Below are 13972 nucleotides of genomic sequence, written 5' to 3' on the forward strand. Positions count from 1 at the left end.
TTGTGAACCCTGAGTCATTCGTTCTCCTGGTGGAGCACAGGAAGACAGGAAGGAAAGGTCTCAGAGGTGGGAGTATTTACTTTCCTGTCCCTGAGTCCCTGCTCACCCCACTTCCCCAGAAGGTTTCCTTTCTCTTTCTCCAGACTCCTTTCCTCTTGCTCCTGAATAACAGAGCAGGGCACATTACTCCGCCCCAACTGAATAACAGCCAAATTGCTTTGGTTTCTATTTCTTTACTGACTCCTCCCCAGTGCAGAGAACGCCTTGCAAGTGAGAGGACCAGCAGTAACCGCACAGGTGGTGGAGAGATGAACTTCAGCAACATCCAGCCTCCCTTCCTGAACCCAGTGAGTGTCCAGGCTGCGGGCATGGGCGGTGCTGCACGGCTGAGCTTCTGCCTCTCCAGGGAAGCAGCTCTGGGTCTCTGAGGAAACCACATTTGGGAGGCGGGGTGAAGGGGATCCCAAAGAGAACACAGAAGAGCAGAAATGCCAGGTGGGGCAATCCGGATCCATGCATTGGACAAATGCTGACTCAGCACCCAGAGGGTGCTGGTCCTGTCCTTGATGGCTTTGTTTAAACCCTCTGAGCTTTATTATCCCCACGTCATACATGGAAAAACTGAGGCTCAGAGGCATGGAAGCCACTTGCCAAATGTCCCCAGATGGGAAGTGGCAGAGAAGGGAGGGGCCTTGATTTACCCCCAGAAGAGGGAGGTGCCACAGAGAGAGCAGTGATGGGGGACGGCAGGCATGCGGCAGCCCCAGGCCCAGGACGCCTGCGTGGTCGCTGTGTCCCGGTCCCGGCCCCATAGTGTCAATAGGAGCCGCTGCCAGGCCTGGCCAGCAGTTTCCTGAGCGGAGGGGGGAGCGGACGGCAGAGCCCTCTCTGGGTGGGGGCACGGGCTAGGTGGGTGGGCAGCAGCAGGGGCTGGGGGCGTGGCGGGGAGGGTGGGGAGCCGCCAGGGCTTCGCGGTTCGAGCCCACCCCAGCAGGCCCTGCCTGGCCCGCTCCCTGCAGCAGTCGCCGGGCCGGGCTCACCGGGAAGAGGGGCTCATGGTGGGGCTGGAGAAGGCTGAGCCGGGCCCGGGGGCTGCTCCGGGGGCTTCAGGGTCAGCGCCTGCCACCTTGGGCTTCTTCCCTGTCAGACGGGGGAGCCCAGAGCTCCTTCGGGGCCCTGACATTTTCTTATCCTGGCGACCGGTTTGTTCTTTCCAATGCCTGGCTTGAAAAGCCAAACTTTTCGAATCAGAAGGAAAATCCTGCATGAGCGGTTCAAACAGGGCCTTGGAGTGCAGACAGAATGAGGATGGGTGTCGCCCCAACAGGAGCACGGCCCGCCCCGCAGGCTCACCCCTCCCGGTGGCGGCCGGTGGCTCCTGGCAGTCAAGAGCCACCCCCTCCCTCCCAAGTGCACCGGGCGGGCAGGCAGCCTGGCTGCTCTGCTGAGGAGCTCAGCACGATGAGGGTCTGTCTTGGGGGCCTCACCCCCCATTCCCTGCCCCCCACAAGCCTCAGGGGCCAGGATGGAGGCTGGAAGCACAAGCAGGACAGGACACGCTGTCTGCTCCGGGACGCGCTCGGCGAGCCAGGAGCGAGGGTGTTCTGTGCTTGCTCGTGAGAAGCAGCCTGTGGGGTGGTTCAAAGCGTGGGCCTTGGCAGCAGTGGCTCAGTTAGCTGGAGAGTCTTCCTGTGACCGAGAGGTTGCAGGTTTGATTCCCAGTCAGGGCACATATGGGAGGAAACCAACTGATGCTTCTCTCTCACGTTGATGTTTCTCTATCTCCCTTCCTCTCTCTCTAAAAAGCAATGAAAAAATATCCTGCTGTACGGGGAAAAATCAAAAGAAAAAAATATTAAAATTGACTAGGAGCTGGAATTTCTCTCCTCGGTTAATGCAGATTACAGACCCATTAGATAAAAGGCATTCTGGAGGTTAGTGTTAAAGGTCTAGATGTAACCAGTTTGGGACTTTTGCTCAGAGAGACTGAGAGGAAGGCTGTGGTAGAGACACCTACAATGTGCCATTCTTTTCCCTGGACTTTGTCTCACTGAGTCATGCATCTTACACACAAGGTGAGATGTATCCTTATTTTGCAGATAAGGAGACTGAGGCAAAGAGAAGCTAATTAAGCTTCCCAAGGCCTCTCGGGTAACGAGCTGCAGAAAGAGGATCCAAACCTGGATTATGTCTGGCTGTAAAATATGTGCTCCTCACCATAACCTTTGCCCCTTTCAAGTGGCCTGGGAAAGAGAATTTGACAAAATTGGTGCCATCGGGGCCTAGGGGGAGTGGAGATACCACATTGGGGCTTCAGACCTTGCCCAGGGCCTCGGGGCGGGAGCAGGGAGCCGAGGGGCAGGACTGGAGGAGGAGGCTGCCCCCGGGCAGCAGAGGGCATCCAGGAAGAAGAGCTTCCTAAGGTCACGGCCACCACTGACCTCTGGTGGGGCGGGCGGGAGGTGAGAGGATGCCTTCCTCTGGACCTCCTCAGGGGAGCCGAAGGGTTACCCTCTAGACTAGGTTGGCGGCCTCTTTGGTCCCTGGGTTCCTGGGTCTTCAACCGAGGCGCCTGTGGTTTGGCCTGGGGCCCGGCAGCTCCTCTCGCTGCCCTGGTTCCCTCCCCTCTCAGGGTCATGAACACGCTACTTCCTCCACCAGGGAGCTGTCACTTCCTTGTAGGGGAGGTCAGCTCCCGGTCACATCATCCCAGGGCCTGGAAGTTTCCTTGAGCGTCTCAGACTGTGTGTGAAACTGCCTGGGTTGGGGCCATTTCCTCCGTTCCCAGCTGTACACAGCCCCGGGCTCGGTGCCTGACACACCAGACCGGCCACTAGCAGGTGACCGGGGGCAACGGCCAGAAGGAGGCTGGCACTCTTACGGCCTGGCTTTTCTCCCTGCAGGTCGTCCCCTTCACTGGGTCCATCCAGGGGGGCCTCCAGGATGGACTTCAGATCACTCTCAATGGGATTGTTCTTCACTCCGGTGGAACCAGGTACCTGGAGCTGCCTTGCCCCTCAGCAAACCGTGGCGCCTGCCCCTCAGGCCAGCTCACCCGACGTTCCCCAAGTAGCCTGTGCCTGGCTCCGGGGACGCCGGACAAGGGGGCCCGGCCCCTGCCCACACCGTGTGTGACCCCTGCCGTCTGCTAATAGCGTCTGGACACATTGACAAAGACGCGCCATAGACCCAGAGATAGTAGGGGCTCCCAGTCCAAGGCAGCGCAGAGACTGATGATTATGGCCTAGGACTGAACTCTGCACACTGAGACCCAGAGTTCAAAAAATAACACTTCCTTTGTGACCCACAACTACCCTTTTCACTTCAAGCCATTTGACTTATATGGAAATGTTTAAACCTACCATTAAGTGTACTTTGGTCACTTTCTGTTTCAACCTCTTTTCCAGATATTAGTAAGTCAATTCAAAGTACAAACATCTCAGCACCATTTCCCACCCAAGAGGGGACTTTGGGGAACAGGCAAGAGCCTGTGGCTGCGGAGCGCTCCGATCCCCTCGCAGCCTGGCTGCCCTCTGCTGAGGTCCGGGAGGTGGGCAGGTGTGGGCTCCGGCCCGATTTGGGTGGGGTCTGCGTACACGGGGGCTGGCAGCTGACGCCCTTGTGGACACATAATACTCTCTTGGCAGCCACTCTGTCTCAATCCCAGAGCTATATTCCATCAATTTTACATGTTCTCTCAGTTTCTTCTCTTCTTTCCCAAATGCACATGCATGGGCTGCCCTCTAACAAGTGCACACTTTTCATGAAAGGCTCTTGCTTCTAGGCATAGTCCCGATTTGTATCTTCAATTAAAATTAGTAATCAGTTTTATGCTTCCTTTTCATAGTGTCAACATTCTTCTTTACCGTTTTCTACTTATTTTTTGAAAGTCACACTGGAAAGGGCATAATGCAACAATTACACCAAAACACCCCATGTGCAAATTAGGTAAACAGAAAGGAAGGCAACAAAGTAATCATGGGAGCAAAACTGCCAGGTAGGATGTATGCAAATTCTCAGAGGCACAAAGTCAGAGACAAGAGGCTTTTCTATTCCTCCCATGGGCAATGAACCAGAACGCTCTGATTTTCCTGGGCCCAGGTTTGCTGTGAACTTGCAGAATGGCCTCGGTGATCAGAACATTGCCTTCCACTTCAATCCCCGGTTTGAAGAAGGCGGGTATGTGGTCTGTAACACGAAAACGAAAGGAAGCTGGGGGCCAGAGGAGAGGAATATGCACATGCCTTTCCAGAGGGGGAACCCCTTCCAGCTCTCCTTCCTGGTGCAGAGCAAGGAATTCCAGGTGAGCAGGAGCTCCCCTCCCTCCCACTGCCCTATCAGGCCTGGTCAAAAGCCTTGAAACAAGTACCCAGCAACACCATTTACAGACAGCAGGACCTCACACACCTCCACCTGCACCTGCAGGGGCACCTGCTGCTTCAATGACTAGGAGATAAGAACTAGATAAGTCTCCACGTGTTCTTTGGCCTTGGGTAATAAGTTAATTCCATTCCTTTGCAGTAGTCATTGTTCTCTAAGGTCCTTGGGATAACTTTTTTTTCCCATGGTGTGGAGTAGTTGTCATGGGTATGACATTGCACAGCCCTTATCTGGGACCTTGAATGGCCCAGCTTGGCACGGAGCTGCAAATTGCTTTTGCAAGCAGAGTGGTTCTGCTGGGCTGGGGAGACGGAGGGCTGGGGACCTGTGTCTGTGCTTCTCTGTGGGAACGTGGGTGTTCCCATCCCCTCAGGGTGCAACCTGGGGCCCCCAACTCTGCCCCTCCCCCATGAGCATTTTATGCATATTTAACAGCGCATATTTAAGTAACACCCCAGGGGAGCTAAGATTGGAAAGACAAACCTACTGCAATAAACAAACAACCATAAGAACTAAGAAGCCCGCAACCAGTGTCGAGGGTGGTTGGTTTGGGATGTGCTTCAGATCACACGCATGTTCCTGTAACTGGTGCAGCTCGGGAGGCTGGTGTCCTGTCCTAGAGGGGTCAGAGGTGAAAACCAGGCAGGTCTTAGTTTCTAGGCGCGGGGGCCTGGAGGCTCAGGTGTGCTCCCCACCCTGGTCTGGGACCCCACTCCTGGATCACGTACTCTTGTTGACAGGTGTCAGTGAATGGAAACTTCTTTCTGCAGTACATACACCGCGTGCCATTCCACCAAGTGGATGCTATCTCTGTCACCGGCGCTGTGGGGCTGACCAACATCAGCTTCCAGGTCAGATTGTCCAACGGGCATGTGTCCCAGGTCTTGGTACAGGATCCAGTCTAGGGCCCTGATGGGTGGACCCAAAGGTACCTGGCAATTTCCTACCCAGGTGACTCTGGGGACAAACCTATCTCCCCTGTCCCGTCCTTCTTGTGTCACCATCTCTGTTCATAACACTTGCTTCAGCCTCCTGCCTCTTACGACTCTTCTCTGACACTCTCTATTCCCACCCTGGTTAGGAGGCCACGTGGCTCCTGAAAGAAGCCTTGCTCAGATTCTAGCTCTGCCATTGTCACCAGCTGTGGGATCTTAGACAAGTGACTTTGCCTCTCCCAACCTCAGTCTCCTCATCTGTGGAAAAGGGATAGTCAGTGCAGCCCCGTGGGCTATTGTGTGAGGTCATTGAGGAGATACCTGTCAGATGTCACAAAACAGCCCACGTGGGCCATGACCGGTGTGCTTCTGTGGGTTGGGCAGCATCCCTCAAGGCGAGGAGTCGGGGGTTCAATTCCTGGTCAGGGCACATGCCTGGCATGTGGGTTCCATACCCAGTCAGGGCGTGTATGAGAGGTGACTGATGGATGTTTCTCCCTCATATTGATTTTTCTCTCCCTTCCTTTCTCCCTCCTTTCCCCTCTTTCTAAAAATAAATAAATAAAACCTTAAAAAGGAAATGACCCACAGGGGCCCACACCAGGGTCTGTTTGACCCTCTCTGTGTTTTAAAACTTTGGAAAGTGTTGCCAGCATCTGAAAGGTCAGGAGGACTTTGCCCTCTGGAGCTGCTTGGTCGTGACAGCTGCCCAACAGTGTTAATGTACTCAGTGCCACTCGACTGTAACTGAACGCTGGTTAAGGTGGCCAATTTTCTGTGTATTTACCCCCCCCAAATTATAATGGCCTGGTGGGTGACCCATGGAAATCTGAGTGTCTGTGAAGACTGGGAAGGTTGGGCCTGTAGGGGCTGGTGTTCCCGCAGGGCCCAGGCGGCTGCATTGCCACCCTTGTCACCGTTCTCTGGACGTGAGCACATTCCCGGCGATGAGGAGGGCACACGCTAGGCCCTCAACAAATAGGAAGGAGCTCCTCTCTCTCTGGCCCTCATCCCTCCCGTTCCCGCCCTCCCCTGCTCTCGCCCTGCTGTCTCCCCGCTGGCCTGGCTTTGCCCTCTTGTCCCCGCCCCTGCCTTTCCACTCTTCCTTGGCTCCGTTAAAGCTTCTTTTCATGCCTCGGCACCTTTTGTTTTAACAGAATATCCGTACAATCCTTATCCAGCCTGGCTTCTCCGCGATGCACTTTCCCCAGACAACTTGTTTCCCATCCACGCCCAAGGGGCGCAAACCAAAAGTGAGTTACACCTGAGAACCTGGAGGGCAGAGCAGCCAGCAGGAAGGACAGAGGGTCTGAGAGAGGCGAGTTCCAGCCAGCAGGCCGGCCAGGAACTCAGGCCCGGTAGTGCCCACCCAAGCTTCCCTGTCTCCATCCACCAAGCACCCAGAGCCGGGACCTGGGTGTCATCCTTGGTTCTTCCCTCCCTTCCTCAATCTCTCCTCAGTGTACCAACACTCCCCTTCCGGAAACCAGTGCCTTGGTCCTGGCCACCTGGCCCCTCACACCCACCCGCTGCCACACTGACCTTCCTACAAGCAAATTCCATCACATCTTCTCCCTGTTAAAAATCCTGAAGGCCCCAAGCCCTTCTCAATAGAGCTCGAAGTCCCCAGCGGGATGTGGAGAATCCTCCCCAGCAGTGCCCGCCCACCTCCTGGCGGGCACCCCACGTGCTGAGCTCATGCGCCTCTGTGGCTCGCTCCGGGCTGTCTCCAGCCACCACGCTTTTGCATCTGCTGTCCCGTTGCCACCTCACTGCCAGCCAACCAGTAACTGCCCTTTAATGCTCTGCTTCAGTGTTAGCTCAGGGCCATCTTCCCTGCGGGGTAAATGGCTGGATGCCCCTCCACCTCCCATCCCCATGAACTTTGTACAGCTCTGCGCCATGCCAGTCACCAGGTCCTGTTGTAACTGCATTTACATGTGTGTCCCCGTCACCCCACCTCCTCTTTTCCCACACCCATGAGGTTGGAACTGTGACTTGTCCCTTTGTGTAGCCCCAGCCCTATGCACAGTGCCTGGAATGCAGTAGGGACTTGATAATCGGATGAGGATGGTAGATTGCAGAGCCACTAGAAGAGGACAGCAGGGAGCACAAGGACAGTGTGCTGGGTGGGGAGAGGATCCAGGACAGGAAAGGGGAGAAATGCCTGGCCCTTCCTTTGGCCACTTAAGCAGTGGGGACAAAGGGCAAGGGGGGCCTCTCTACCCAGCCCTCTTGTGGCCAATCACAGTGCAGGTAGAGCACCTGCCACCAGCCACAATGACTTCTGGACTGGTCAAACTCCAGGACGCCTTGCCGGAAAGCCTCGCCTTGCCCGGGGAGGACAGTACGCTGGATACAATCAGACACAGCTGGGGACCACTGTGTGTTTTATGGCTGGTGATCTGACAGGCTTGGGCAAGTTGCTTAACCTGTCTGAGCCTGGCTGTCTCACTTAGCCAAAGAGCAGCTAAGGGTGCCTCCCTCATAAACCGTAGCAGCGGGGGCTTGGCACACGGCAGTCCTGGGTAAACGCTACTTTTCAACTTCTGGATGAAATAGCACACTGGAAGGAATAGATTGTTTTGCCTCTGGGAGCTAAGGGAAGCTCCGTGTTGTGGGCGTACGCCAGACCCTTATGCTCTCTCTCTGAAGGAGCCAATGGGGATGCTCCCTCTCCTCCAGGCCTGGCCTGACCTCAGGCTCAGGGAGGCTTTTCGGGAGCAGGAAGGAAGCGAGCGAGAGTCTGGGGAGGCATGTTTACCAGTTTCTGCCGTTGTCTCAGCCTCGTGTGGCACTGATGTTAACCCTCATTTTGATTATCTCGTCCCCGTCAGCCCTCAGGCTTCTGGAAGGCCACCACCGCTCCCATGGTGAGTGTTTTCTCTCTTCGGAACATCTTCATTTTGGTTCTTCCCGTGGGTTAAAAGGAGGAGGCCAGGCGAGGCGTTAGGCCTCTACCACAGGACAAGGGGCAGCTGGTGCCAGCCCCCTGACCGTCTGACTGCGGTGGTGGTGGTGGGAGGGCCTGGGGTCAGGGGTGACCGGCTGGCCCGATGAACAGGGAGACGAGCTGAAGCGCCCAGGCCCCTGCCATTCTGTGGGCAGCCACAGGAGGCAGACACCCCACATTTACTTCTTCCTCCTGAGAAGTGAAGCTATGAAATTCCTCTGCGAAGAAAAATGGGCCTACAGGCCACAAATGAATCCATATTTCTTCTTCATGAGAATCTTTTGCCCCTACCTCATCCTCTTGAGGGGAGAAACACCTCTCTATCCTCCAATTCCGGGAGTCTTGTCAGGGCCGTTGAGCTAGTTAGTAGCTCAGAGGCACCTCCCAAAGTGTGTGAAATGGTGTCCTCTGGTGGCAGGTGGTGGCGATCATGCTGTTGAGAATGAGTTAAAACTCTTACCTCTTTCTTCCAGACTCAAACGGTCATCCACACGGTGCAGAGCGCCCCTGGACAAATGTTCTCTGTAAGTCCGAAAGCTCTAGTCAGCTCACAGCCCCTGTGATGTCCCCCTTCACCAAGGACTGAATTCTCTAATCCCAGAGAAGAGGCGGAAGCAGTTTAACAGGGAGGCTGGGGGATTTGGGGCTGGCCCTCTGCTCAGGAGACATGCAAGTCAAGCTCACCCAGGGATGGCAGAAATTCTGGCTCAGTCTGGCTTTACCTCGAGGCCCAGGAGGCAGGACCCCCAGGGACAGCAGGACAACTGGTCCTTCTGTTACCGAGAGGGGAGTGCAGCGGGCCCAGGGTCTGGATCTGAGGCCTGGCCTCCTCGGGTCCCTGGATGTCACTGCTGGTCCCAGACTTAAGCCGCTGCTTCCCTTCCCCCTGCTGGTAGAAGTCAGGTGGGAGCCCCGGAGGCAGCAGAGCTGCCTGTGGACAGCTGAGGGCAGGTGGCCCGCGATGGGGTCGGGGACTATGGCAGAAGTGCGCCCAGGCCGTCAGGAGAGGGGAGGTGAACGGGAGGGTCCAGGGGCTGATGCCTCCTGCGGAGCACCGCCTCAGAGTGTGGGGGGCCTGCGTGTGGGCGCAACCCCACACTGCGTTTTCTGGTCTCTTCAACAGAACCCTGTAATCCCACCTGTGATGCAGAGCGGCCCCACCTATGTAAGTGATTTCCCAGGGAGGGAGGAGGTTTGGTGTGTGGGGGCAGTGTGGGAGGTGAGGGGCGGCTTACAAAATCAAAAGGAGCCCTTTGGCAAGCTGAAGTCCCACGTCCGAGTAAATTAGAAGACGTTGAAAGGAGCTTTCTCCTTTAAAATTGTCCCCTCACGGTGAGCATATTGCATGGCCTTCCCTCCTCAGCCCCAGTATCCTTTGTGTCCGGCCAACGTCCTTTCATGACAGTCTGAGCCCATTAATTTGAGGAACACTGGAGAGTTTTCCTGTGGCATTTATTAAAGATATGACTCACAGGCACAGTTTTAAACTCAGTGGGCAGTCTGAACTCATGGAAATCGGCAGGAAGTTCCCCCTACAATGGTCGCTGCTCTGGCTGCCGCTGGCTGACCTGTCCCTCTCCCCACAACAGCCGATACCTTACTTCACCTCCATCCCTGGTGGGCTGTACCCCTCCAAGAGCATCACCGTGTCAGGCATGGTCCTGCCCAGCGCTCAGAGGTAAGCCTGGGCTCCTGCAGAGGAGAGATACCCCAAGGCCATTCTGGCCTCCCCCCTGGCCCCGGGCAGGCTGGGGAGGGGCAGGGGCCCGAGTTCGGCGGGCAAAGGAGACCCATGTGAGCCGCCCTCCCCCAGGTTCCACATCAACCTGCGCTCTGGGAATGACATCGCCTTTCACCTGAATCCCCGTTTCAATGAGAACGCCGTGGTCCGAAACACGCAGGTCAAGGGCTCTTGGGGGCCTGAGGAGCGCAGCCTGCCCCAAACAATGCCCTTCTCCAGAGGCCAGAGCTTCTTGGTAAGGTGCCACAGCCTGGGGCTCGGCGGGCTCTGAGGGGCAAGGAAAGCGGGGGGCGGGGGTCTGCTACCCCGGGTACCAGATGGGCCCCGAGGCCTCTGGTGTGAGGGCTGAGCCCAGAAGAAGAGAACGTGTTCAACAAATATTTGTTCTTGCGGCTTTACAATTATTGTCCCACATAAATAGGTGGTGGTATCTGCTGTTTACAGATAGGGAAAAACTCAAGTGCAGGCTCCTCGCCTGAGGTGACAGCCAGTAAGTGCCCGATGGAGCCCAAGAATGAGGTGTTGTTCGTTTATTCGTTCATTCACTCATTCATTCAACAATTGCTTCTCAGCCGTATGGTCAAGGCCCACTTCGTGCAGGAAGCGGTCCAGGTGCTGGCGGTCGGGGAAGGCAGCCATGAAGCAGGCAGACCAGGTCCTGCCCCGAAGTTTGCAGTTCAGGCAGCAGAGAATCAGTGCAGGTCACAGCAGGTGCTGCGCTGAAAGCAAAGGAGCGTAATGTGGAGCAGGGTGTCCCCCAGGCGGCCCGCGGGCCGCGTGCAGCCCAGGATGGCTGTGAATGCCCCCCACGCGAAACCATCGATTTACTTAAAACATCGTGAGATTTGTGTGTGTGTGTGTGTGTGTGTGTGTGTGATTACACATCGCAATATATTTATTTTTTAAGTATGTTTTATTGGTTATGCTATTACAGGTGTCGCATTTTTCCCTCCCCTTTGTGCCCCTCTGTCCTGCCCCCCCTGCCCCCAGCATTGCCCACCTTGGTTCATGTCCATGGGTCATACATTTAAGTTCTTTGGCTTCTCCATTTCCTATACTATTCTTAACCTCCCCTTGTCTATTTTGTGCCTACCAATAATGCTTTTTAAAAATAATTTTGTTCTTAAAGTATATTTTATCGATTATGCTATTACAGGTGTCCCGTTTTTGCCCCCCTTTATTCTCTCTGCCCTGCACCCCCCTCCCCCCAGCATTCCCCCCACTTAGTTCACGCCCATGGTCCTGCACATCAGTTCTTTGGCTTCTCCATATCTTATACTAGTCTTAACCTCCCCCTGTCTATTTTGTACCTACTATTTATGCTTCTAATTCCCTGCACCTTTTCCCCCCTTTTCCTCCCACCCGCTCACCACTGATAACCCTCCATGTGATCTCCCTTTCTGTGATTCTGTTCCTGTTCTAGTAGTTTGCTTATGCTGTTTTTGTGTTTGTTTTTACGTTCAGTTGTTGATATTTGTGAGTTTGTTGTCATTTTACTGTTGATAGTTTTGATCTTCTTCTTTTTCTTAGGTAAGTCCTTCTAACATTTCAGACAATAAGGGCTTGGTGATGATGAACTCCTTTAACTTGACCTGACCTGGGAAGCACTTTATCTGCCCTTCCATTCTAAGTGAGAGCTTTGCTGGGTAGAGTCATCTTGGATGTAGGTCCTTGGCTTTCATGACTTTGAATACTTCTTTCCAGCCCCTTCTTACCTGCAAGGTTTCTTTTGAGAAATCAGCTGACAGTCTTATGGGAACTCCTTTGTAGGTAACTGTCTCCTTTTCTCTTGCTGCTTTTAAGATTCTCCCCTTACCTGTAATCTTGGGTAACTTCATTATGATGTGTCTCGGTGTGTGATCCTTGGGTCAAAATGTATGGCCTAAGACAACTCTTCTTCTTCCAGTGTGACCCAGAGACACCAAAAGTCTGGACATCGCTGGTAGAGTGAGGCCTAGGCAGGGGCTACGCGGCGTGAGGTGGGGACAGCTCTCAGGGACCACAGTGCAGGGGAGGCCTCAGTGATTGAAGGAGCCGCCCCATGAAATCTGAGGGGTGCAGCCCCAGAGACGTTGGAGGGAGCAGCTGCTGCTCCAAGGGTGGGGATCACAGGCATGGCGCATCCAGGAACCGGATGGGTGGGGAGGCTGGAGGCCCAGATCTCAGAGCAGGGGGTTCTCAGCCCTGATTACAGGTTCAAACCACCCACAGAGCTTAAGAAAGAAAACTCCATGCCTGGCCCACTCCCCACCACCAACGGCATGAGCCTGGCCCTTTAAATAGGCCCTAATGCTCCTCAGCCAGGGCTGAAAATGACCAATGTAGGGCCTTAGGGCCACGGAAAGGAGTCTGCATTGTGATCCAGTGTGTTGGTGTGTTTCGAGCCAGAGAGCAATATACATCCATTTACAGATAAGCTGTGCGACTTTGAGCAAGTGACTTCACTGCTCTGAGCCACAGTATTTCCATCTCAAAAATGAGGCTAATGACAATACTGGTCTCATAGAGAAGTAAGAATGAAACAGCACTGTGCTCGTGACATGCTTAGGACAGTGCCTCCTCCCCAGCGAGCGTGCTGCAAGTGTTAGGGGCTGCGAGGGGGATGATAGCATTTTACCAGATGTGCTCTGACCGCCTTGTGGAGACTATTGGGGGTAAAAGGGACAAGCCAGGGGGCGGCCGCCGCAGGAGTGCAGGCGTGGAGCGCCCCTGGGTGCCGGGGGATAGGGCTGTGGGTGGCATAAGCCGTGGCTCCTGCCGCTGGAGGCACAGGGCCCAGTTGGAGAGTGAGGATGGGGGTGGGGGGCCCGACCTGAGGGGGCACCTGACCTGAGTATGAGGAGTCAGGCGGTGGCAGAAGGCCGGGAAGCCTGGCTGGAGAGGGGTGCATCCTCAGGGGCACCAGCAACTATCCGTGTGGGCGAGGTGTGCGGTGGGGGCCGGGGAAGGGCTTTCTATGCCAGGGGAACAAAATGTGTAAAAGGAAAGGAAAGAGAGCACATTTGTGAAGAGTGAGTCCTTCCTGTGCCGAGGATGTGGGCGTGGGGCGTGCTACGTCACGTTAGAGCAAGGCAGGAAGGAGGGAGGGAGACCCAGGCCTGCATTTAGGGGTGACAACTTTCCAAGCGGAGTGCAAATGACGCAGTCGGTCTGTCTACCCAGGTGTGGATCATGTGTGAAAATCATTGCCTGAAGGTGGCCGTGAACGGCCAGCACCTGTTTGACTACTACCACCGCGTGAATAACCTGCCCGCCATCAACAACCTGGAAGTGGGAGGCGACATCCAGCTGACTCACGTGCAGACCTAGGTGGGATTTCGATGTTTGCGAGTCTGCTCTCCAGATCTGCCTATCACCTCCGCCTTCCCTGTCCCTGCCCAGTCTCCGCCCCTCCCAGCCAGCCAAGGATCTGAGGAGCCAGGTCCTTGCCTTCCCTGCTTCTGGCTGCAGCCACCCTGGAGGGGAGAAGCCCGCCGGCCGGGACTGCCTTCCTCAGCCTGGGCGGCACCCGGGGCTCCAGCTGCCCACATCCTGACACCTGAGGAGAGGGGCAGTCTGCAGGTTGAAGCTCCAGGTTCTGTCCCCTCGGCAGAAGGGGAGGGTGCTTCCTGGACCTTCCCCAGCTGCCAGCACGGGCCTACTCCTCGTCTGCTTTGACCCCACTGCCACCCTCCTTTCCAGTCCACCTCAGGCTCAAGCCACTAGCGGGTGACTCACATAGGAGGTGTTCTCCTCAGCTCCTCCTCTTTCTCCGACCTTTAACCTTTCCTTATACCATGACCAACCCTTCCCCTACACCAGGAAAGTGACCCTGATTGACACCTGCTGGTCTCTGCCAAGAGACAGGACCTTCTTCAGCTGGAAGCTCTTCCCTTTCCCAGTGTCCTTCAAATAAAGTGGGAAAGAAATATCTGCCTTGGCACACATGCACGGATGGCTGTGGTTTGTGAAATGTGTTTGGAG

At 55.4% G+C, this 13972-nt stretch overlaps 1 protein-coding gene across 3 annotated transcripts; it reads left to right on the top strand.

Moving 5' to 3' along the window:
- Positions 1-258: 258 nt before the first annotated feature.
- On the top strand, positions 259-13933 carry LGALS9 (galectin 9). Of its 3 annotated transcripts, XM_054573180.1 has the most exons (11): positions 259-347; positions 2904-2995; positions 4102-4303; positions 5121-5231; positions 6473-6568; positions 8153-8188; positions 8742-8792; positions 9392-9433; positions 9858-9946; positions 10082-10244; positions 13172-13933. In XM_054573180.1, the coding sequence occupies exons 1-11, from the start codon at positions 309-311 to the stop codon at positions 13316-13318; spliced, it is 1068 nt and encodes a 355-aa protein (XP_054429155.1). In that variant the 5' UTR covers positions 259-308; the 3' UTR covers positions 13319-13933. The 3 variants fall into 3 exon arrangements, with proteins under 3 accessions (XP_054429155.1, XP_054429156.1, XP_054429157.1); XM_054573181.1 differs by lacking the exon at positions 6473-6568; XM_054573182.1 differs by lacking the exons at positions 6473-6568; positions 10082-10244 and having other exon boundaries at positions 13172-13324.
- The last annotated feature ends 39 nt before the right edge of the window (positions 13934-13972 follow it).

The sequence above is a fragment of the Pteronotus mesoamericanus genome, unplaced genomic scaffold (assembly GCF_021234165.1).
Source record: "Pteronotus mesoamericanus isolate MK-2021 breed Mesoamerican mustached bat unplaced genomic scaffold, CSHL_Meso_final contig_246, whole genome shotgun sequence".
Classification (NCBI taxonomy): Eukaryota; Metazoa; Chordata; class Mammalia; order Chiroptera; family Mormoopidae; genus Pteronotus; species Pteronotus mesoamericanus.

What these genes read in the sequence shown, in the direction of transcription:
- LGALS9 (XM_054573180.1), top strand. Translation starts at nt 309, where the DNA reads ATGAACTTCAGCAACATCCAGCCTCCCTTCCTGAACCCA. An exon ending in CCAAGGGGCGCAAACCAAAA is followed by an intron (nt 6,569 to 8,152) that starts GTGAGTTACACC and finishes CGTCCCCGTCAG; the next exon opens with CCCTCAGGCTTCTGGAAGGC. An exon ending in AGGCCACCACCGCTCCCATG is followed by an intron (nt 8,189 to 8,741) that starts GTGAGTGTTTTC and finishes TCTTTCTTCCAG; the next exon opens with ACTCAAACGGTCATCCACAC.